Source organism: Lissotriton vulgaris, chromosome 6, assembly GCF_964263255.1.
Source record: "Lissotriton vulgaris chromosome 6, aLisVul1.2, whole genome shotgun sequence".
In the NCBI taxonomy this organism is placed as follows: domain Eukaryota; kingdom Metazoa; phylum Chordata; class Amphibia; order Caudata; family Salamandridae; genus Lissotriton; species Lissotriton vulgaris.
In genome coordinates, this window is record NC_141694.1 from 774,455,728 (window position 1) to 774,481,947 (window position 26,220).

Genomic DNA, 26,220 nt, shown 5'->3' on the forward strand with positions numbered 1-26,220 from the left:
GGAATAGCCGCCGCAGCGAAGGTGTTAATAGGCTTATCCTGTCCACTATAGTCTAAAAATGTATCTTCAAACCGAGTGAAAAAATCAGAGACACTTCCATGCTTCTTCTATCGACAAGCCGTCAACTGTTGCCAACTTACTTTCTTCAGTGGAATAAGAGAATACATGAATGTGATAATGCAGCCTGCAAAGCAAATATCTTGGCTCGGGGCTTATCACCAGGCTTTCTTTCCTGATCCCATCCCTTAATCACATTTCATGTATCACCCAGCTCCACAACATTGTCTTGATTATGAACCTGTCTCCAAATATCAACCAGAACAAGAAGACTAAACAACAGTTCAATATCAGCACGAGTCATTACAGTAAAAGAGGCAACTTCAGTCAGTTCTTTATAATAAGCAGTAGGATTTTTCCTAGGGTCAGGCAAATGAGCTTTAAGGGATAAAATCTCACTCCATTTCCACTGAGTATAAACCCACTGTTCTTGGAAATGGGCCGCTACACCCAGTCTGGTAACGTTTCCGCATTGGTCCGTTAACTCTGGTATTTACAGGTGATATATAGGATAAATCTCTTGCAAGGTTAGGAATCTTCTCATGCAACCTAGCCCTATAGGCAACCAACATGGCAATGTTTCTAAAAAATTGGCCTTGGGCCAAACTACTGGCCTACTCACGATCGCTAACATCGAATACAATCTGTGGTGCGCTGTCCCCAAAATGTTACTGCCTAAAGCCAATCAACGTAAACCAATGTTTAAGAGCATGCTGCTGAACAAAGGACTCATAATCTTTCATCACACTCCAAACATCCTCCACACTGTAAATGGGATTAAGACCCCACTGCACAGTCTGATTAGCTACTACCTTCTTCTCCTTATCCCCCACCGCAGACCATACAAAAGGGCCCATACGTTTCTTAAATTCTGTCGATTTCTATCCTCAAATCCACATGTTGGAGTCTCTGCACCAAATAATGCTGGGAAATTAACTATCAAAGATGGAGAAGCAACAGTAGCACCGGATAGGATAGTCGCAGGTGGGTGCCCTGGGGGAGAGAGAGCTGTAGATAGGGATGCTGAGACAATAGGTGTGCTTGGTGTGCTAACAGTCATAGTTGTCACAGATGGTGAAGGCAAAGAAGGAGGAGCCGAAGCCACAGCCTTAGAGGCGACAGCAGTAGATACAGGGACAGTGGGAACAGCTGTAACAGGCGGCTGTGATGGCACAGGGACAGTGGGATATATTCGTTGTGGGGCATATGGGGGCAGGAGTCGAGTGTTTAATGATTCTTCCACAAAAGTATCAGTTAACTCCTGAGCCAAATACAATTTATCAACATGCAATCGAAATCTCCTATCTTCACATTCAACTCTGTTCTCCTGTTTTTCTCTACCATATGCTACTGCTTTCTGAGTCAGTTTCTGCATCTTCCTTTTCCATGCCTCTTTCTCCATCTTCAATCGTCTCTGCCTAGCTGCTTTCTGCCACGTTCTGAGGGAATCAAACATACACTGTCTACTTTGTCTCTTGAACAACTGTTCCTGTAAATGCCCAATCTTTTGTTCATAGAAAGTGTCCATCTATGGCCACTGCAACTCGGCATTGTCCTTCGTATATTTGTCCCATAATGTACTAAACATAATAGGGCCAAGACCATGCTTCACATACATATCAAAAATAGGAGTGCCTTCTGGAGGCACCGGCGGAGCTTCTTCAATCGAGCATCTGCAGAACAACAGCGACAGCACAAATAACTGATACCAGGCATTCTCAAAAGAAAACAAGTTCACTATTTATGCCTGGCAAAGCAAGTGCAAATGCTTTTATCCCAAAGACGGTCCTCAGATTGTACCAAATACAAACGAAAATGGTACCATATCCACAAAGAACCAAAACAAACTCACCTGATATATGCAGGTCAAGTGAACTAATTCTCCACTGCCGATTCTTCAGCTCAAATGGCCAGATCCAAGGGTTTCGCCATTTAGGACTCCAGTCGGGATGACCGCTAGGTGAGGCACTGTCCGACAGGACAGAAGGGGAAGCTGCGAGCAGTCAATGCTCCTCATACAGGAATCCATGAACCGTCAGTCCGACCTGACAATAGCCTCGACCTCCCCTGTCTGCGGAAGGGGATGGGTCATTCGCCCGAAGGAGTCCCTGTTTGGGTGCCAACTGAAAGAAGTGGCCCAATTAGGGTCACCCAGGTCACTAACGACCACCTCTCAGCCTTCCATACGAAATGAGGAGTCGGTCAGACAGTAGAGATTACAAACCAATATCTGTTTATTCAGGTACACTCGGAGTGGAGCCCAGTCTGCCCAGTCGCTTAGGAGTGCTGCAGAGGGACTAACATCAGCAAGCATAGAGATACATTATGTACATTTCAAAACCATTGAAGGCATGCCCATAGTGGCATTTTCCAAGCAGATGCAGCCAAACAATAAAGTGCAGAGGATGAGTTTTGATTCTGAGGCCTGGCTCTGCCTGTGCCCACCACTAGAAAAGTAGGAGATGCCCTCTATCTAAAGGGAAAGGTGTGCGCTACAGTTTATTCATTGGTGAAGCAAAACTTATCCTTGGAGAAACACAATTCACCAGAGGCCTTTTCTCGGAAATGGCAAAGAATGAGTTTTGATTATAACTTAAAATCATGCCCACATAAAAAATGGTGCTGCGAATGCTAACTTATATAAAACAATGCGCAAACATGAATTTCTCGATTATAACAATAGGGATACTAAAGCAATGGTACGCTACTCTAATGACAGTAAAGTAACCAGCCAGTTCCCGTTCTAGAGAGGCGGACGACAGGGATGCATATCAGCTCCTTTTTCATTTAACTTAGATATCAAACATCTAGAGAAGGATCTGGTAGCCACACATGCAGATGTTCCCCAGGTGGGCCGCCGTGGCCTGCCTGTATTACTGTATGTGGATTAGGCGGTCCTCAGACTCAGACTGCGTGGGGGTTACAAACATTACTTAGCTCCTTTGTGTCCTTTATGGAAGACCGGGACCTGCTAGTTAATAACTCCAAGTCATATGTGATGCAGATAGGTCAGGGGTCATCTAAAACCTTTAATTTTAAGGTAGGGACCATCCCTGTCCCTAAGACAAATGCCTTCTCCTATTTAGAAATTATGTTGGATACTAAGCTAAATTGGAGATCGTTGAAAAAAAGTAAACCGGTGGTTTTCCTTTGCTCTATGCAGCTATTTTAAATGTTGCTTCCTGTTTGGGTAACAAACCTATAGATGCCCTATTGCAGATATACAGATCTAGGTGCGTATCTTAGGTGGTGTATGGTAGTGAGATCTGGGGCTATGCCACCCATCAGGACCTTCAAACTGCGGAAAATAAGTGTTTGAGATGTTTGTTATGTGTCCCGCAGGGTACTGCCACTTATATTGACCATAGCGAATTGGGTGTGCCTTACCTGACAGACCTGTTGTCGTTTCACCCTTTATTTTACTGGCTTAAAGTTTGCTTAAAATGATGGGAGCACCCTCAATAAGGAGATATTAAGGCACTGTATTTGCTTAGGTGGTAACCACAGTATACCCTGGTTCAACTATATACTGAATGGATTTAGGAAATTAGGTAGGCCTGACCTCTTTTGCACCTCTGATATCATCAGTAGGAAAGACCTACCTTAGATAAAGGAGTCCTTTTTTACAATGAGAGAGATGAAAAGGAAAAAATGTTAGTTAAGGAAGCCTAGTGTGTGTAGACACATCCTTCTGAAAACAGCTCTTTCCACGGAAGCTCACCTTTTAGGGCTCCCTAGCTTTTATTGACCAGGTTTTGCCTTGATTTATTCCATCTTCTTCTTGCTCTCCCTAGAGAGAGCAAGAAAGACGAGATCTTGATGCCCTGTGGTTGCGACGGCACATCTTCACAGGACATGCTTAATTTTTAATGTTTTGTAGTAATTATGGGAACCCTAGGAAGTCCTTCTTAATTACTATTTTAAAACAAGCCAATTTTAAACAAGTGCGACCTGCTTTTACCTTTTTATTAATGCCCTCAGGGATCACCGTATGGCATGTTCTTAGCTTTTTAAAGGCAACAGCAAAACTTAGACCAACATGTGATTAATCACGTGGGGAAGAATGGGACATGGAGTCTTCATGTACATTTCTTAACTAATTTTATTGTATTTTTTATGTGTTTATGTGCAGTATCTTTAACTTTTGTAATTTAATGTGTATTGGTGATGTACTTTTGACTTTTATGTTTTTTTTTACAAAAGCTGATTAAAGTTTTATTAATTGATTGATTGATAACAAGTATTTCATGGGAACTTCCAGGACTCTAAGCAAATACACATCTTTATTCTAAGAACACACCTTGTGGTTGAAGGAAGTAAGGCTTGTTGAGCTTTGCTCCCCTATGCCAAATCTATGGAATCAGTTTCTCTATGCACTAAGGAAGAGGCATCACCATCACCATCAAAAGCACCCTCCGCATGACAACCACCATCCTGGAAGAGATAACAACCCTCATGGAGTACCTCCACTTTTAGATCTAAACCAACCCTTTAAAGATTCTCCTTGGAACCCTCATCAACAGGCCGTCCAGTCCCCGTGCTCCCTTAATCAACACCATCAAAGACCTCATTGCACCCCGCGCCCTTGCCTTCACAGACTACATCCTACTCGGATACCTAAACTTCCACCTCGACAACCACCATGACCTAAAGGCCACATCCTTTCCTAGAGAACTTCAGCAACATAGTACAGAAACAACTAGTCACCGCATCCACACACGCAACAGGACACACATTCAACATCAACTTCGCAGAAGGAAACAGCGTCTCCTACAGCCACACCACAGAACTTCTCTGGACAGATCACCACCGCATCCTCTTCTCCTTCCAAAATTCCAACGTACACAAGCACGCTCACTGCCTCCCCCATAGAAGTTGGAAAAAAGTCACCGAAGTCCAGCTCACCTCTGCCTTCATCAGCACCTCACCACTGACTACACCAGATGCTAACACCACAGCATGCAACCTCCACCGCTGGATCACGAACTGCGCCGACACACTCGCCCCCTCAAGTAAACCATAGGAAGACACATCAAGAAAGCAAGCTGATTTACCTCCAAACTCCAAGAATCCAAATACTACGGCCAATAGTTCAAAAAGACATGAAGGAACAAAAAAAACACAGAAACAAGTGGTGACTACAAAGCAGCCACCACCACACACCACCATCTCATCAAATCCACAAGGTATAAATTAGGTATGGGCGGAAAATCCGTTCCGCTCGCGGATTTTGCGGATTTTCGGGAAATCCGCAATCCGCGAGATTCGCGAATCTCCCGCAAAATCCGCAAATCCACGAGCAGCGGATTTTGCTCGCACTGCTCGCACTGTTCGCGTTAGTTCGCGGCTTCCCAGTACAACTTCGCGCCCCGCGAATAAGTGCTAAATTGCAGAAATACGATCTTAGCAAAACTGAAACTACTTGCCAGGTTCAAAAGTTCAGGCTCATCATTAGTAGCCATTTCCTGTAGTGCTTCCTGAGGGGCCCCTCCAGAGTTCAGTTGCCAGTTGCAACTATTATGTGACCCTGCTCTGAACCTCAGAATAGTTACACATATGCCACAAAGGTCCTGAATTACAGCTAAGGGAGACAAGCAGGAGCCAGGCTGGAAGTTAAAATCCATTAATCAGCCCCTAATTCATTATTGTCAGTTGGGGCAGGGCAGGTGTTGTAACTAATTTTGCAACAATGAAAGCACTTAGCAAGTGCAAAAGATCACTAATCAGGGCGCACTAAGGAAGCAGGTGCCAGCTAAAAAAATATTCTGTGACACATTAATCAGCCCCAAATTAATTCAGGTCACTTGAGGCAGGGAAGGTGTGCTTTGCTTTGCCGAAAATAATGTACACTGGACAACCAGAGGGTGTGGTGATGAAACAGAGGGTGGCATGGGTGGGCCAGAGGGTGGCATGAGTAGTCAGAGAGTGGCAGTGGTGACAGAGAGTGGCAGTGATGAAGAAGAGTGTCCCAAACAGGCTGGACACGTAGAAACAACAAGTTCGCAAAACTTGCGACCCGACAGGTAAGTTCGCAAATTGCGAAATTGTAAAAACCCTCGCGAACTGGCAGAAACACGGGCGAACACAAAAAAAAAAAATCCGCAAATTCGCGGGAATTCGCGGATTTTGCGGATTGCGAGTTCGCAAATCCGCAAAATTCGCGAACGCGAGATCCGCAAAATTCGCCCATGCTTAGTATAAATCCTTCCAAGACAGAATCCTCACCAACGCTCACAATACCAAAGAACTCTTCTCCATGATCAAGGAATTCGCCAAACCCTGCAGCGAAACAACAGATCTCCCACCCTCCCAAGACATCTGCAACAGACTCAGCAGCTCCTTCCACCTTAAGATTAAGATGATCTAGGCAATTTCAAAAACTAAGGACCTCTTCACCACTCTTGCTCTCCCTCCAAGCGACGCCACCTGACATACCCTGCTCAACTGAACCCCACTCACAACGGAAGACACCTTGAAGATCATGAAAAGCATCCACTCCAGAGCACCCTCATGTCCCTTCCCAACCCACATCTCCATAGAGCCACCTCTGCCATCGCACCCAAACTACGTGTGACTATCAACTGCTCCTTCGAGACCTTTCCAGATGACTGGAAACGAGTTGAAGTCAACCCCCTCCTGAAGAAACCCTCCACAGATCCAACGGACCTTAAAAACCTCAGGCCCATCTCCCTACTTCCATTTGCAGCCAAAGCCATCGAAAAGGCCGTCAACACCTAGCTAGCAAACATAATTGCAGCTAGCAATGTCCTGACCATCTCTCAATCTTGATTCAGCAGCAACCCCAGCACTGAGACCGCCCTACTCGCTGCCACTGATGACATCTGCTCCATCCCCGACCTGGGCAAAATGGCAACCTTCATCCTCTTAGACCTCGCGCTGCTTTCAGCACAGTCTCTCACCGCACCCTAGCCACTAGACTCCAGGAAGCCAGATTCTGTGACAAAGCCCTTTAGGTGATATGCTCATTCCTCAACAACAGAATTCAGCAACTCAGACTCCCACTTTACCTCTCAGCACCGACAGAGACCAACTGTGGCGTACCCGGGGTTCCTCCCTCAGCCCCACCCTCTTCAACATCTACATGCCCCCTTTTCAACCATCGTCAGGAACCACAGACTCAACATCATCTCCTATGCTTCCGACATCCAGCCTATCCTCTCCCTCACCAACGAACTCAACATCACCAAACACAATCCCAAAAAATAGATTAAATCCATTGCCACCTGGCTGAAGAACAGCTGCCTGAAACTCAACTCCAAGGAAACAGAAGTCCTCATCCATGGCTCCAGCCCCTCCACATGGGATGACTCCTGGTGTCCCTCACCCTCAGAAATTGCCACACCCTGATGGACCGTGCTCGAAACCTCAGAATCATTCTAGACTCATCGCTCATAATAAACCATCAGATCAACGGCGAATCACTGACCTGCTTCAAAAGACATTCAGATGGATCCCCTCCAAATCCAGAAAAACTGACATGTACACTCTCATCAGTAGCAAAATGGACTAAGGGAATACTCTCTAAGATGGAATCAACAAGCAACTCCTTTGCAAACTCCAGACTGTCCGGAACGCAGCAGCCAGACTGATCCTTGATGTCCCCTGCCTCAGTCACATTACCCAACACCTATGTGATCTCCACTGGCTAGTCAAAAAAAGGATAACCTTCAAACTCCACACCCAAACACACAACGCCTTTCACAACACTGGACCAACTTCCTGAACAACTCCCTCTCCTTCCACGACCAAAAAGGCAACACTGATGAGCCAACCTCTCTCTGGCCACCATTTGATGCATCTACAAGACCAGAATGGGAGGATATCTTTCTCCTACCTTGCAGCTAAGGCCTGGAACAATCTCAGCCTCTACCTCCAGCAAGCCCCCACACTGCTCCAGTTCCGGAAGGACCTCAAGACTGGCTCTTTGGAAAACCACAGCACTTAACTGTGCCACCCCCTTCCCCCTAGGTCCTTGAGACCCTCGCAGTGAGTATTTGTGTTTTGCCAACCCTGATTGATTGATTCTTCTCCATTTCACCTTGAGCTTTTTATGTTCACTTGTTGTCAAGTTTGTTTGCAGCAACACATTTATTTGTGCAAGCCTTCGTTTCAGACATGAGAATAGTTTTTGCCATTTTTATGGCACTGTGAATTCCTTTAACGCTCCATGATTTCACTGATTCCCCTATTTGGGATGGACACGTCTAAAATTGCTTGCCTAGTAATCCTATTAATTTGGTTACAACATTTTTTGATGGTGACTTTCTTCACCCTCCTATCCCTCCAACTGCCCCCCCCTCCAAGAGGCCCTCTCAAACTTGGCCCTAACATGTAGAACAATGAATGCCTATCCTTCCCGCATCGTCATAAGAAAAAAATAGGTAATTCTACTGTGGGGTAGCTCATACTGCCGGCCTTGTAAATGGTCAACTGGGTTTGCCACTATCACTTTTTCCTAACCAGAAACTACAATTACCAGTTTCTCTAATTAGCTCAGTTGTAGCATCATTTCAACTGAAATGTTTGCATTATATTTCTCTAAATTGCAGCCCTTTGGCTCATTCTCATATGTCCTGGAGCACCAATCCATGTAGATAAAACAGCTAACAACAAAGACATATTTCATAAAAACATTACAATGTGGCTTCCAATCCAGACTTTCATCAATGTTGTATGGCTTTATCAGATTTTTTTAAGTGTCTTCTCCCATGCCTCAATCTGCAGATGGGCTGTGAGGAGCAGTACATATGGTATATTTAGTTGTCTCAATTTCTGTTTCACTTCCTCAGATGTCCTTCTCCTTTTCTGAGTCATCATATCATAGTTCAGGTAGAATTTGATCTGATTTACATCTTATTTAATTGCACCTAGCTTCTTGCATCCATCAGTATGTAGATAATAACATAATGCGTCTACACTTGTGCTATTATGATACTAGGAAGGGCCACCGGTGGTGGCATCTGCCCCGGAATTTTGTGTGCCCTGCTATTTGCACTTCTGCTGTTCTGTCCAGTGATTTTAGCAATGCAGGTAAAAGAGCCGCTAAAAATGTTTCCTTCAGCTGTGTCTTCATGCCCTCCCGCAGCCCCACAATGCGCAAATTCCTTCACCTTATCTGTTTTCCACGTTTTCTATCATTTCTTCCTGCCATTCCACATTAATTATGCTTTAACATCAATCAGTTGACTGGAGTGATTACCTATTGCATTTTCTGTAGCACCAACCTTGTTTTCAAACTATTTGGAGTGCTCTTTAATTTTGTCTATGTTCTGCCTCAACAGGGCTACTGTGATTGCCACCCCATAAATGTTCCCTCTGAATGGTATTTTTCCTTTTAGCTATTTTAGATCTGTATTTGAGAGTGAGGGCTTATTGGCCTCATTGTCCTGATTCTGCACTTGAGCAGCAGTGCTCTGTGTCATTTAAGTTAGTCCTTCCTCTATGGTGTGCTAGTTTCTAGTTTGGTATGTTGCTCGGTCCTTATTTCACTGAGACATTAGGACCAGCTAACACATGAGAGATTACCCAGTTTGGGTGCCCTCCTAGTGTGTTCCTTTGGAATCAATATCTAACTTTGCATTCTAGACTACATTGTAGTCCCCGTTCCACATCTCTAATCACTTTTCTTTCAACATGATTTTAACGGGTGTCTGAAAAACGCAACCACCCATTGCACTGTCACTATCTGTCCTGCTGGTTGCATGATTCACTTGTCAAGGATTTTAAACTTATAAGGTCACATCTATACTTATTAAACTTTCTGCATGGCTCATTTCCTGTTACTGCATGCCTTTGTTTGCTTGCTTTCAGCCCTGTGGACCCTCAGTTGTTAGTGTCTCCTAATACTCAGTCCCCGGCCAGTCACACTGTGAAACTGCATATATATCTACCAACACCCAGGGCCATTGATCGCAGTGTGATCTGTCCCACCCCCCACCTGGGTTCCTCACCTCCCATATCCCACAGTTCTCACCCCTCTATATTCCCATCACCTGGGGTGCATTCCGTTTCGTTGTGCACCTCCTCTTAGCTTGGCCTCAAAAGGCCATGCCCCCATAACAACTGTCACCACAGGTTGATTGGTGAATACATACTGATGAACAGGGGAAAGGAGCCCCCCGCTTGTACTTCCCCTAAGCTGATCAAGGCTGTTGCAGAGAGATCTGAGTTTCGTCTAGCGGCAGTTTTGACCTATCTAAAGTAGTGCCGAGGGTTAATATGCTTGCTGCAAAGCATGTGTACCATGCAGATCGCAAAGTGCATATAATGTAGCTATTTCAGCAGGATACTGCTTTTGTCAGAGAGATCCTTTTGTTACTTGCAGTTCATAGTTTAAAATCCTAACACAGAACAATGTGCTGTTTACCGTCATCAAAGAGCTCCATGCAAACTGCAAGATATAGATTAAAGAGTTAAATTTTTCCCCAGTCTTCCATTAGCCTAATATTGTAAAAAGGGTTAATTTGGGTAAAAATCAATTCTAATTAGTAAAGACAACACCCAACCATGGTGGTACGTTTAAATTCTGAGTGTATGCTTCTCCAGACCAATCACTCAAACTATGCTCCCTAATAGTATGGCTGACATGTGACTACCCCACCTTATAGTCCTCTATCTTATGTACATTTCCTACACACTGATTTACACATGAATAATCTATTGTCTCTGTATGATGTGTGTGTGATGCAAAGTGCCCTGACACTCTACACCGGTATGAGTGGCACCATAAAACACAAGAAATGCATGTGAGAGAGGGTGGGTATGAGAATTAAAGGGCACTGTTAACCCCTTCGCTGCGAGGCCTTTTCCCCTCCTGTGCTAAGCCTTTTTTTGGCGATTTGGGGTAGTGTGCGCTTAGGCCCCTGTAACTTTTTGACCACATAAGGTATCCACACAAAATTTGCATCCTTTTCTTCCAACATCATGGGGATTCTAAAGGTGCCCAGGGTTTGTGGATTCCCTTGGAGGGGTCCCAGAAATTAAGCAAAATGCAGTGAAATTTTAGTTTTTTTTTAGAAAAATGGGAAAAACGGGCTGCAAATGAAAGCCACTGGGGTTTTCCATGCAAATGTTATCAAAAAAGGGTTTGTGGGGCTGAAATCTCCATTTTCTCAGCTTTTAGGGAATGACAGTCTTTTGTCAGAGAACCAACATTTTTCACACAGTTTTGGCATTTTTCTGGGACATAGCCTATTTTTGCTTTTTTAGAGCTTTGAACCTCTTTCCAGTTACTGGTAGAAATGAGTTTGAAAACAATAATGGATCCTGGAAAGCTATACATTTTCCAAAAGTAGACAAAATCCTAAATTCAGAAAGGGGTCATTTGTCTAAATCCATGAAGGTTTCTTTATAGAAACTAACAGTTAAATATTGGAATCATTGAAAATTAGTTGAAAAAAACAGCCTTTTGTCTTAACGTTTTCACATATAACTTCTTGTAATTTTGACAGTTATTTGAAAGCAATATACCGTTACATCCCTTTGACCTTCCTGGTTGTGGGGATATATAGGACTTGTAGTGTCACCAAGAACCCGACGAACCCAGAGCCAAAAACTGAGAAGCAACTTGCAATGGTAATTTATTATTTACAGAGCACTTATTCTTGGAAAATGTATACATGGAAAAATCGGTATGGAAGACACCTATGTATTTCTGAATTGAGTACAAAATATAGAGTTTAGAAACAGTATATATTTGCACATTTTCAAAATTGGGAATACTCATACTAGCATGAGAATTATTGGTCATTTTTCAAAAAGATTTTTTTTTACACAATGTCTTTCATTGGGAAGGGAGAAATGCATAAAAACTCAATAGGTAATAACAGTTGATTTACAAATCTGAATTACCCTAAGTCTCCCGAAAAAAACAGTACTTCACTTGTGTGGGTCGGCCTTGTGCCTCCGACAGGAAACGGCGCAAAATGCAACGTGGTCACACGTCAATCTTGCAGTTAAAAATATACCCTTTTATGGCAAAGTGCCTACCTGTAGTTTTTGCACCCTAGCTCTGCCGGAACCTAGGGAAACCTATACATTTTTAAAAACTACACACCCAGGGGAATTCAGGATAGGGTGACACGACTGCCTACCACCAGGTTCTGTTACCCAGAATCCCTTGCAAAGATAAGAAATTGCTAGAAAAAACAAATTTTCCTTACATTTCTGTGGTGGAAAGTTCTGGAATCTGCGTGGATCAAGAAATTTCCACCCACCCAGCGTTCCCCCAGGTCTCCCAAAAAACATGGTACCTCACTTGCCTGGGTCTGCCTAGTGCCTGCGACAGGAAACAGCGCAAAACGCAACATGGTCGCACCGCAATTTCGCAGTGAGAATGAGCCCTTTTTTGGCAAAGAGCCTACCTTTCGTTTTTGAACCCTAGTTCTGCCGGCACCAAGGGAAACCTAGCACACCTATACATTTTTTAAAACTACACACCCAGGGAAATTCAGGATGGTGTGACTCGACTGCCTACCACCAGGTTCTGTTACCCAGAATCCCTTGCAAAGCTAAGAAATTGCTAAAAAAAAAAACATTTTCCTTACAGTTCTGTGGTGGAAAGTTCTGGAATCTGTGTGGATCAACAAATTTCCACCCACCCAGAGTTCCCCCAGGTCTCCCAAAAAAAATGGTACCTCACTTGCCTGGGTCTGCCTAGTGCCTGCGACAGGAAACAGCCCAAAACGGAATGTGGTCGCACCTCAATTTCGCAGTGAAAACGTACACTTTTTTGGCAAAGAGCCTACCTTTCGTTTTTGAACCCTAGCTCTGCCGGCACCTAAGGAAACCTAGCAAACCTATACATTTTTGAAAACTAGACACCCAGGGGAATTCAGGATGGGGTGACTCGACTGCCTACCACCAGGTTCTGTTACCCAGAATCCCTGGCAAATCTAAGAAATTGACAAAAAAACAACTTTTCCTTACATTTCTGTGGTGGAAAGTACTGGAATCTGCGTGGATCAACAAATTTCCACCCACCCAGCGTTCCCCCAGGTCTCCTGAAAAAATGATACGTCACTTGCCTGGGTCTGCCTAGTGCCTGCGACAGGAAACAGCGCAAAACGCAACGTGGTCGCACCTCAATTTTGCTGTGAAAACGTGCCCTTTTTTGGCAAAAAGCCTACATTTTGTTTTAGAACCCTAGCTCTGCCGGCACCCAGGGAAACCTAGCAAACCTATACATTTTTAAAACTACACACCCAGGGGAATTTAGGATGGGGTGACTCGACTGCCTCCCACCAGGTTCTGTTACCCAGAATCCCTTGCAAAGCCAATAAAATTGACAAAAAAACACGTTTTCCTTACATTTCTTTGTTGGAAAGTTCTGGAATCTGCGTGGATCAACAAATTTCCACCCACCCAGCGTTCCCCCATCTCTCCCGAAAAAAATTGTACCTCACTTGCATGGGTAGGCATAGTGGCTGCAAGAGGAAAAGGCCCAAATCGTATGGTGGATAATTAAATATTACCTTTAGCAAAACTACCTTCTTTTTGGGGGGACCTGAGTTTTTGGCCCGGGGCTTGGCGGCCATCTTTGGAAAGTACCAATCCCAAACAGTTCTGAAAACTAGACACCCGGGGGAGTCAAGGGAGGTATGGCATGCATGGGTCCCCCTACGTTTTCCTACCCAGAATCCCTTGCAAACCTTAAAATTAGGTAAAAAAAAACGTTTCCATATATTTTTTCGGGGGATCTCCGTGCCAACACAAATATCCTACCACCATGCGTTCCCCTTGTTCCCCCGAGTAAATTGATACCTCACTTGTGTGGGTGGGCCAAAGCGGAACAGGCCAAAAATGTAGGTTTAAGAAATTGTAGTTTTTGGGGCTGTCAAATTAAGCACATAGAATTCTACTGCTTTAGGGTCATCCTAGTCACAGGTCTTTGGCCCACCCACACAAGTGAGGTATCATTTTACTCGGGAGAACAAGGGGAACGCTGGGTGGTAGGTAATTTTTGCCGGCACGGAGATCCCACGAACAAATGTATGGAAAAGTGGGTTTTTAACATAATTTTAAGGTTCGCATGGAATTTTGTGTAGGAAAACGTTGGGGAACCCACGCATGCCATACCTCCCTGGACTCCCCCGGGTGTCTAGTTTTCAGAAATGTTTGGGTTTGATAGTTTCCAAAGATGGCCGCCGAGCCCTGGGCCAAAAACTCAGGCTCCCCCCCAAAAAAAAGAACATTGTTTTGCTAAAGGTATTTTTTAACTCTCCACCGTACAATTTGGCCCTTTTCCTTTTGCAGCCACTATGCCTACCCACGCAAGTGAGGTACCATTTTTATCGAGAGACCTGGCCAATTCCCTAAACAACCGCACACCAGTGTAGAAGTTATCTACATATAAATGATGGCCTTTGTTAAAATATCCTCTACCAAGTTCCCACACAATTTTCTCAGTCACTCCAAAAGTCGACGGACAACCAGGGGGGTTAATGTGGGATTCCTTACCAGTGTATACCATGAAATTAGAGACATATCCAGTCCGACTGTCACACAGCATATATAGCTTAATTCCATAGTGTGCCCTCTTACTAGGAATGTATTGCCTAAATACCAAGCGGCCCTTGAACAACACCAAAGACTCATCCACTGCAGTTTCTTTCCCAGGACCAAAGATCTCAGGAAATCGATCAACAAAATGATCAATGACAGTCCGAATCTTGAAAAGACGGTCACAATCAGGGTGATCTCGTGGCAAAGCAAAACCATTGTCAACAAAATGTTCCGAAGCAGAAGCAAATACCTATCATGACTCATGACTGCCGGAAATATAGCTGTTGCCATCGAGGGACAAGTAGACCAATATGAAGCCATTGATGGTTTCCTAAGCAAGCCCATCAAAAAAGTTAAACCCAAAAACTTTTTCATCTCCTCCAAATTTGTGGGAGTCCACCGGGTAGCTCTAGCGTGGGGCTTAAGGCAGGCACTGTTCTCCCTCAAAAACTGTTCTGCATACAAATTAGTCTGCTCTACAATCTCTGCCAAAAACACATCATCCATAAACAACTTGAAAAAATCAATTGGCAAAAAGTTTTCAGTGTTCACCCAACACCCTGGAACACCAGTAAATTCAGGCAATGCCGGCTGCACCATGCCTGGGGCAACCCAGAGGTCAGAACTTTCATTGACAAGTCTTGCAGCCTCAGGCTGCCACCCAGCTGCCTCTTGTCCCACTACACCAACTGGAAGTCTAGCAGCCCCAGGCTGCCGCCCAGCTGCCTCTCGCCGCACTATACCAACGTGAAATCTAGCAACCCCACGCTGCACCCCAGATGCCTCTTGCCACACTATCGGCACATCAATGTCCTCCTATACCACAGGCACTTCATCCACACCAAAAATAGCTTCATCAGCACTCAGGGTATCTTCATCATCAGACGATGCCATGCGCAGAGAAAAGTCACTACCAGAATCTTCACCTCCCACCTCTGCCTCAGAATCAGAGTCACTCTCAGCACCATGGTCAGAGGAAGAATCAAAAAGCATTCCAACAACTTGCTGAGCGGTAATCCGGCGGCTAGCCATTATGCTCACTAAGAAAGGAGACTGTACAAACAACTCAACAACCAAGATTGTGCAAAGTAGGTAAAAAATGTAAGCCTTTACCACAAAGATCTATAAACTGAACAACTACACAATTCACTTACAAAATATAGCCACACTCACCAGCACCTACTCTGCAAAGACACAGCAATTAGTCAACGATATCCCACTAGAAAGAAGGAAAAAAACTTAAATCTACAAAAAGCAAAATACACATCAAGCACAAATGCAAAACATGTTTCACAATCACAAAAAACAGAAACCAAACAAACTCGTATTACTACAGACTTTTCAAAGCAAAAACATTTACATTAAAATTGTACAAAAAAAAGGTCTCTTACCAAACACATGCAACTACACAAACAGCAGAAACACCAGTAATGAAAATGCACACTACAACAGTCTAAAGAAAAAAGAAAACATTACACTTTAGAAAACAAAAAATACACATTACAACAGGCTATGTCTCAGGTTATGTCACAAATGGGGTGTCTGTCCCAATGGTGGACAGAATATAAAACTTTTTAACATTTGAACCCCCTGGAAGCAACCCTTGCCCAAGGGGTCGGCTCCATTGATAAAGAAAAGACAATCCCTCCTGGTGTCTAGTGGGCTTTTCTACCCCCCTGGGTCCACATTCAACCACAAAAACGGGCGATCTGCCCCCGGGGGGGGGGGGGGGGCAGAAAAGTCTAAAAAAAAGATTTTTGCCCAAGGGGTCGTTTCCTTCTCAGAAAAACAATAATCCCTGGTGTCTAGTGAGCTTCTATGCCCCCCCTGGGTCGAGAATCGGTAAAGAAAACGTCCAATCTGCTCCCAGGTGGGGCAGAAAAGTCTAAAAAAATTGTTTAGCCCCCAGGAAGAGACCCTTGCCCAAGGGGTCGCTTCCTTTCCAACAGAAAAAACAATCCCTGGTGTCTAGTGGGCTTTTGTACCCCCCCCCCCCCAGGTCCAGATTCGGCTAGAAAAATGGGCAGAAAAGTCTAAAATAATAATTTTGCCCCCAGGAAGCGACCCTTGCCCAAGGGGTCGCTTCCTTTTCACAAAATAAACAATCCTTGGTGTCTAGTGGGCTTTTCTGCCCCCCCCCACCCCCGGTCCAGATTTGGCCAAAAAACACCCAATCGGCCCCCAGGGGGGCAAAAAAGTCTAAAATATTAATTTTGCCCCCAGGAAACGACCCTTGGCCAAGGGGTCGCTTCCTTTGCTAATGGAAAGACAATCCCTGGTGTCTAGTGGGCTTTTCTGCCCCCTCTGGGTCCAGATTCCACGAAAAAACGGGTGATCTGCCCCCAGGGGGGGCAGAAAAGTCTAAACTAAAATATTATGCCCCTAGAAGGAGCCCTTGCCCAAGGGGTCGCTTCCTTTTCACAAAAAAATAATCCCTGGTGTCTAGTGGGCTTTTCTGCCCCCCCCTGGGTCCAGATTGCACGAAAAAACGGGCGGGCAGAAAAGTCTAAACATAAATATTGTGCCCGTGGAAGCGACCCTTGCCCAAGGGGTCGCTTCCTTTTTCAAAAATAAACATCCCTGGTGTCTAGTGGGGGCATTCCTGGTGCAGGATCGCGATGCTGTGCGCGATCCTGAACCAGGAATGCCCTGCATTGGGACATCAGGGGAGAGGAAACAGTGTTTCCTCCCCCCCGATGCCTCAAGGCACCAAGAAACGGCCCCCCCGCCCCACTGGAGAGGAGAAACCTCACCTGCTCGCTGGACGCGCTGGAAAGAAATGGCTTCCAGCGCGTCCAGCACTTCCTGATGACGTCGGCACGCGCTCAGCACGCTGACGTCACCAGGAAGCGTGGGCGGGCCCGGGGGTGGCAGCCGAAAGTCTTCCGCTGCCACCCCTGCTACAAGCACCACGATATATGCCCCGAGGGATGTGCCGATGACGGAGCGGTTCCGTCATCAGCACAGCCCAACCGATGCTGATGACGGAACCGCTCCGTCATCAGCATCGAAGGGGTAAAGGGTGGCAGTGTGGCAATCTGCGAAGGAGTTCATTGGGGGGCGCCAACAAACATTGTCACATGGGGTGCCACCAGTGCTAAAGCCGCCCTAGCTAGGCTGCCTCACGATCCCTGGCCCAGTGGGTCGCTCTGAAAGAAGTGAGCACAGCTGCCTGCCGTTGATCTCTTCCACACTGCATCAGTCCAGAGTCTTCACAGTCCGTCCGCCACCACATTCAGAGCTGCAGTGAACTGAAAGGGGGAACTTTTCTGGTAGCATGGCTATATTCTGTGAGAATGGGCATTTGCTTCGGCAAACATCTTGGCTGCTATCAGCAAACAATCCTTAAGGAGACACTATATTTTGATGCAAAGCTTGGTGAGGCTATTTTAGTACATCGACTTTGTGCCAAAAACTATGGGCCTCATGTATGAAAAGTGCTGCATCGCTGTGTGAAAACAGCGATGCGCCACTTTTCATTGCGCCCTCCTTGCGACATTCTAGATGCTTCATATTTACAGTATGACTCATCATGTCGCAAGGAGTTACAGATACGTCAGTATTTCTGAGGTATCTGTAGGCGCAAAAAATGACGTATTGCTGAAGTGTGTCATGAAAGTGATCAACGCCATCATTGGGTCATTTCACATGGGCAAGTCTCATTTCAAATGTGTCTGCAGCAGTCTTACGCCTGCTGTGAGGCAGGCGTAAAGATATTGATGCATTTGCATCCTAGAAATGACGCAGTGGAATGTTAATAACTGTGAAAGAGTTTGTTATACTTTACATCACTGTGTGTGGATTTGTCCCTTCACAAACGGGTAGTAAGTCTGGCCCTGGGCATTTCAAACTTAAAATACTGCACCGAAACTGAGTTTCAACAAGTGTTTCTTGGTATAGCTTAGTAGTCGGTGGGTCAATATGATGATGGTTGTGGAAGTTGGATAAAGCTAGCAGAAATATTGTAGTCAGAGTTTAGTGATTTATTTATCTGGCAGTTGATTGTGATATTGACTACAAATGTTTCTACTGACATTAAGTACATATGTTTTGTTTCACAGGTTAATTTCCCACATAAAAATGGCAGCATCCGCTACCCGTGAATGGGGTGAGTAACACTCTTTTGGATGTAGTCAGAACTCTGGTTTTAGAATACCTGCCTTTCGCCAGAAGCCCATGTTGTGCATTTCTTTTCTAAAGTTACTTAGTGTATTTATGCAGGACCGTATTGAAATAGACCATAATTCCACAGATTGTATTAATTGGGGGTGTCAGTAAGCTGCATTGTTTAGCACACTTTTCTTCATCCTTTTGCTCTCTTCAATTCTTCTCAGACAGACTCTGAAATTTTTTATTCACAATCAAAATGAGTCGTATACAGTCACATACTGAGGTTCATCTGAGGGCAAGGCTATGAATGTTCTTGTCCACAAGGTCACTATTTGAGCATGTGCCTCAAAGCCCTGAGCATCGTAGGTAGTAAAACAGTAGTGCATGGCATTGAAGCAAGCTACCAAATGCTCGATGAATGTGAATGTTTTAATTCATTTGATTGAATACCCTCTTACTGAACTATTATATCAAAGTGCTGGCCCAAAGCTGAACAGAAAGGGAGAGCTGAAAATATTTTGGAAATAACACATCTAAGGAAATATGAAACAAAGTGGGGATATTTACAACACAATGTCAGAGAGCAGTGTTACTCAAAAATTGGTAACGCTGCGCTCCATTTTTAAAATGCAAGGATGCACCGTATTCACATAAATACAGTGCACCCCTATAGTTCCCCAGGCACTGGCGCTAAAAAAGCTGCCTAGTGCCAGCGCTGGCACCCTTGTGCCATGTTGCAAGGGTGCCTGCTCTGCAGGGCCGATTGTTTATGTGCTGAAAGGGACACCTTCTTGAAAGATTTCCTCTTTCCCTGTGTGCTGCAGAAAACAGCACATGTGGAAAAAGTAAAATATGAGGAGAAATTCATAATTTCTCCTTGTATCTCAAGTCTAAGACCAGGTATTCCCTGGTCTTCGTTTTTGGCCCCGCCCCAGCCTTGTAAATATGGGGTAGCGTCAAAAAAGCAATGGCTGTTGCAGCGGAATGCCCAATGCAACACCTATTGACCACCCCTTTCACACTAAGTGAAGTGTGAAAAGGGGTCTTATTTACAAGATGGTGTTAAGCTACATTAAGAAGTGACATTTTGGTGGCAGTATCCCCTTGTACATTTGGTCCTTAATCTGAGAGGTAATACAGGAGGTACTTGCACGGGCGATCTCACAGTTTTAAAAGGTTGAGGGTGGGTGGGCTTCCATGGACGTCAATTTAGCAGTAAGCAGCACTAAAATAGCAACACTTAAAACATTCTAGATATTCAATCTTGAGTTTTTAATGTCTTTGTTATATTTTCTAGATAAACCATTTCAAACTTGACAAAATGTATGTGTATTTAACTGCACCAGAGCGAAAAAAACAAGGGGATGATTAATAGAGAAAATGCATCTCGAACACTATACAATCTCAGAAACTTACCTTAGTAGGAAGTAATACGAAAAATAAAGTTTGTGTAGAAAGAAACATTTTGTGTATGAACTGAGGAATCATTAAGGAATGGAGCTAAGAACCTGATTACAGTCCAAAAACAGGTGTTCGACATACTCATATTCATAATCGAGAGAGGACGGATACAAATATGAACAAAAAAACTTAAGGAAACTGTTTTTACACCACAAAACAACTATTGGCTGCCTTTCCTGTCTTGACATTTGTTAACATATATTTCACAAATGTATGTTAATGTGAAATTTAAAAAAATGAAGCCTACAGTCTACAAAAAATGAAAATTGGCTGTATTGATTTGCTTTAAAGTGTTGTTAGTATAGTGTCCCATACCCATTGTTTTAAAAAGTAACATAACTGGGTGCTTTCACATAACCTATTACTCATTAGCTAGAGAAATGATTCAGCATCTAAGAGTACTAATCATGTTACAATAATTGGCTGAATTTGAGAAACTATATCGCCCAGAAATAATTAAAAAATAAAGTAAAGAGTTTTTCACAAGACAACTAAATATGTCACTTGCCGTACATAAGATGTAGATAATACTGTTTTATACACACAAGGGGAAGAGGACGGGCCTGTTAAAATGATGGTCAGTCTGTTTCCAAATATGGATTGAGAAGAAATACGTAGATTATCTGAAAAGTCCAAATTGGGAGTAGAAATCAATAGCTTGCTTCGCAATGAGAGTTTCACAAGGAAACAATAAGGAGGGCTTTACAAAAGTAGATAGTATAATATGAAGTGATTGCTCGCTGATACGATTACCTGTGTACAGTTAAACACAAGTACAGAAGCACTTGGGTTACAGAAGTGGTGCAGAAAGGCCTCATACTGCCCTCTTTTTTTATCTTGATTCCTCTCATAATTGTCATGCTTTTCTACCAGGAAAGTGAAGATTGTTTTAGAGGTTGCAGGGAGAGGGCCAGAAAGAAGATGACGGGTACATTTCAACAGAAATGCGTGGAGGACCATGAGGAGAAACTAACTCATGAGGGTCAAGTTTACCCCCTGCTTAAGGAAAAAATAGGTGCAGTAACTGAAGAGGATGGACCTGGAGTAGTTTATCTATCACATTAGAGAGTAGCAAAAGCTAATAAAGAGTTCTTAGGTTTTGCATACTCATTGTCCTACAAACAGTTCTCATAGCTTCTGTTAGAACTGGGGGTCTCTAGTTGGCTGAGGTAGGTACCTTAGTCCAAATAGGGACCCTTGCTTCTTATCAGGGTAAGGAAGAAACGCTCTTAGATAACCCCTGCTTACCCCCTGGTAGCTTGGCACGAGCAGCCAGGCTTATCTCCAAGGCAATGTGTAAAGTATTTGCAACCACACTCCCAGTAACACAGTGATAACACAACAAAAGGACACCACACTGGTTTCATAAAATAGCGGTATCTTTATAAAAAGGAATACGATGAGACCAAACAATAGATATCCAACATATGCATATTTGTAATATTTCACTTTGCCGGTTATTAGGCCAGCAATCACTTGTAGTTTCTTGCGGTATTAATGAGCAATTCACAATCTCTAATGCAGTCCTAATGCAATGCTATGCAGTTCGATATGCAGTTACTAATGTAGTACTAAGACAGTCCTTAACTCCTTGCGTGCTGGTGACGGAACCACTCCGTCACCAGCCACGGACGCGCTGTGCTGGTGACGGAATGGTTCCGTAATGGCCCGGCCGCCGCGCCGGCGCGGCATCAATTCCGCGCCTGCGCGGCGTGTTCTATTGAGCGGGCGGGGCCGTGACGGAAGCACTCCGTCACAAGCACAGCGCGCCCGTGGCTCGTGACGAAGTGGTTCCATCACGAGCATGGCGGTGCCGCACGGCCCCCATCCACTCCAGCGTTGCAGCGGAATTACCGCCGCGGCCAAGGGGTGAATGCAAGAATCAGGCAGTTTATAATGCAAGAATAATGCGGTTAGTAATGCAAGAATCAGGCAGTTCGTAATGCAAGAATAATGTGGTAAGTAATGCAAGAATCAGGTTGTTCGTAATGCAAGAATAATGCGGTAAGTAATGCAAGAAACAAGCAGTTTGTAATTCAAGAATAATGTGGTAAGTAATGCACGTGGTCAACTCAGGCACCACTAGGCCCCAACAGCAGAGACAACAGTCATAAGCTTAAAGGGGCCGCCCCGATACTGCTGGGCAGGTACGGGCCGCTCTGGTAATCAGCGCATCTAATGCAGTGCAGCAGGAAAGAGATCAGAGCACTCCTGTACTCCTCCTGCACGCCTCCCCAGGCCATACACGCTTTCGGCTCCCGACCCGAGTCCAAGCCCTAGCTCGGGGTTGCGCTACCTCGCTCTCTCCCTCCGCTCGTCAGAATTCCTGCTGGCCGATCCTGATCACGTTGCAGCTCTGTTGCTAGCGACGCTGTAGCCGGACTGGTTACAGCGCAGGCTTCTCCTTTGTTGATGATCTGGGGCTGATTCCTTTTGACGAACGACAATCCAAATCCCTTTCACCTTGTAGCTTCCTTAGCTTCAAGAAAACCTTTAGGACGCTGCGTCTCAGCTGGCGGTGGCAATCTTTCGTCACAGCCTCAGTTATGATGACGGCTCGGGCCACAAACAGCAATGCAGCAGCATGGACGATGTTTCACGCTGCAGGGGCAATGCGGTCACGGGGCACCTCATAAACAGCACCACGGACCACACAGCAGTCTCAGGCCTGCAAAGAGCACACGGACACAATGTCGCTGAGACACAGTCGTTACTTTCAAGTAAACCTTTAGCGCATTGTGGCTCAGGCCGGTGGCGGCGATCTTTCCTCACAGCCTCAGTTACGATGACGGCTCGGGCCACAAACAGCAATGCAGCAGTGTGAACAATGTTTCAAGCTGTGGGGGTAATGCGGTCACCGGGCACCTCGTAAACAGCACCACAGACCACATGGCTGTCTCAGGCGTGCAAAAAACACACACACACACATCGTCACTGAGACACACTTGGAAACGTTTATGTTCCGGAGTTTCCACAAAAGGGGACCAGCTCTCCTCGGGCCCCTGGAGACAAATAACTTCAGGACACAGCACACAACAAAGTCCCTTGTTCCCTCCTCAGTCAAATCAGCAAACTGCAGGCCAGCCCCAGAACACACAGCAAGGGCAGTCCTTCTCTTCAGTCTCTTCAGCTGTCCTTCCTTGGCAGAGGATCCTCTTGATCACGAAGTAGTTTCAATCCTTTTTCAATATGGATTTCAGACTTGAGTTCAGGGGTTTCAGCTCTTCCATTTATACCCCTAAATGCCTTTGAAGTCTTTGTGTTCAGGGGGCTCTGACTCTGGTCCAAACCAGACCTGGGTGTCTTCCTGCCAGTGCACACCCTCTTCCTTTGATAGTCAGAGTTTGGGGCCCAGACACTCAGCAGGAGGTGGAGCCATCCTGTGGTGGCAACAACACAGCCCTCTTCACATCCCGGGGGCTACTCCTCCCCCACATCAAACGCAGGCCAGCCTGTTGTTGTCTCACCTACTCCTCCCTGGGGTCAGGATACTTCCCAGACCCTGCCACATCCAAACCCAGATGGTCAATACACAAACAGGCACAGGTAAACAGGATGGTTTAAGACAAGAAACCAGCCAATTTTAAAAATATGGTTTCTAAGCACACAATTTAAAAACCACCTTCACAGAAAGATGTGTTATTAAATTCTGAGTTCAGGCACACTAAACTCCATCTCGCCATCTTATGCCTATGGGAAGATATGCAGGAAACATGGGACACAGCATTCGCCATTCTGTCCTATAGGCAAGATGGCCTTGCAACAGTGAAAAACAAATTTGGCAGTTTTTAACTGTCAGGACATGGTACACACCACAGTACATATCCTACCTTTCCGATATACACGGCACCCTGCCCAGGGGGGTACCTTGGCCCTACTATAGGGGTGTCTGATATGCATAAAAAGGGAAGGTAAGGCCTGCAAGTGGGTGCACTTGCCAGGACAAAAAGGCAGTTAACAAACTGCGCACAGGCACTGCAGTGGCAGGCCTGAGATCTCTTCTTAGGGCTACTAGTGTGGGTGGCACAATTAGTGCTGCAGGCCCACCAGTAGCATTTGCATTACCAGCCCTGGCACACATAGTACACTTTACTAGTAAGACAAACATACCAATTATGGACAACCAATTACCATAACACTTTATACATGGAACACTTGCACTTTGACACTGATCAGCAGTTGTAAAGTGCCCAAAGCATCTAAGTCGGCAACATAATGTCAGAAAAAGGTCTAGGAGGAAGAAAAAATGTTTAAGAAACTTTAGCCAAAAAGGGCCAAGTGCAACAGCTTATCATTGTTTTATTTTTATTGTCCTCATATCCACCATGGTGTAAGAAAGCCATCTAGAATAAGCCATGGTACAGCAGCCACAGTGTTATAACTGGATGGGATCATTTGGAGTGGGGGGACCACGCATCCCTCAGCTGTCACTAGCTTAATATCATTCTTGGCTACCATTGGGGAAGCCTACAGCAGGGCCTGGGCCGGGCTACGACCGGATATCCACTAGTTTATGGCACCATAGTAGTGTAATCATTGGACCCGGGGAAAAAAAAAAACCCGGATCTTTATTGTGCCCAAACAAGCATGTGCCAAAAAGCTCTTTTACTTTGATTCCCTGGTCTGGCTAGGTCCATTCGTGCCGTCTGTAGACTGGATGTCAGCCAGTCCCCGTGGGAAGGAGGAAGGGGGTCCTTCCACCTCCTACAGATCTCCCTCCTTGCCAAGAGGACCGTATAAAACTCTAGGCTTCTAGCTGCATTTTGTGATCCTGTCAGGATTCCAAAAATTACTAAAGGTAGATCAATGATAACTGGGAAACCCAACGATGCTGTAAGAGTCTTACCAATAGCATCCCAAAATGCAGCAACCCGAGGGCATTCAAAAAACATATGAATGTCTGAAGCTGCAAGCAGCCCACACTTTGCACCTGCCACTGAATTTCCTATGGCAAATTTAGATAATCTCTGGGGAGAGTAATACGCCCTATGGAGGGTATAAAGTTGGTTCCTGCGAGGCCATGAAGGCTTTACTAAACTTTTTAAGAGCTCAAATGAGGTGGACCAAAGTTCTTGTACATCTTGTCCCGTTGTTAAGACACCCCACAGTTGAACTAGTAGCTTAAATTCCCCATCAGATTCCTCAAGTAGAAGTTTATACCATTGTGAGATCTCGCTTTTAGTTGGACCAATACTCACTAAGTTAGTTATTAATTGACTATGCCCTCCAAGAGGAAACCTGTTTCTTTTTGTAGGTGGGATTTTATAAGCCTGTGTCCAACTGCTCATTTGTAGGTATTTGAACCTCGAAATGGTTGGATCTATTCTATTCTGTAAGTACTCCCAGGAAAGCAGGTCCCCCTCATAGAAGAGATCCCCCCATTCTTTAAGGCCTGCCTCTTTCAAAGGCATGGCTAGGGTGTCTTTTAGCCAAGCTGGGCTTTCAGGTAACCCCAAAGCGGTGTTTTATCGCAAAAATACCCCTGTTTAATTGAGTGTGTTACCTCACACCACATTTTCGCCAATCTGTATAGGACCTTTAGTTTGATCTTTTTAAAGAATTTCGGGTTGCCAAATTTAAATAGGTACCCCGACTGGCTGAGACCTTCCCCATCCAACATGGCTGAAAACATTAAACCTACCCCATGGTCAGTAGGTCTTTTTAAGAGCATTCGAGTATGTGATAGCTGAAACGCCCACGCGTATAGCTAAGCCCCCCCTCTCCCATCGCCTTCTAAGCTTCTTCCAGGCTATTCTTGGTAATTTTTTGTTCCAGATAAAAGAAGTGATATCTGACTGTAATTTAGTTATATGAGTCTGATCAAAATGAAAGGGAATGGTATTGAAGAGAAATGAGATTTTGGGCAGAATGGACATTTTAATCAAATTAACTCTCCCAATCAAGGATAATTGAAGGTGGGACCATGACTGCATTAGCTTTCTACATTCTTTAGCAATTGCTGTGAGATTTACTATAGCAAGTTTGTTGAGATCCTTTATGATGTTTAAGCCCAAATAGCGCATTGATTCATCCGCCTGTACTTCCAATATCCTCACATCATCGTTCCAG

The 26,220-nt window shown here is 44.8% G+C and overlaps 1 protein-coding gene across 1 annotated transcript in view; it reads left to right on the top strand.

The window, feature by feature from the left end:
* LOC147707968 (amine sulfotransferase-like) overlaps positions 1-26,220 on the top strand; it is a 426,437-nt gene that overhangs the window by 138,955 nt on the left and 261,262 nt on the right. Inside the window, exon 2 of the mRNA XM_086926774.1 lies at positions 18,642-18,688. Within this exon, the coding sequence (XP_086782900.1) occupies positions 18,661-18,688 (28 nt within the window). The 5' untranslated portion in view covers positions 18,642-18,660. The remainder of the gene's footprint in view (positions 1-18,641; positions 18,689-26,220) is intronic.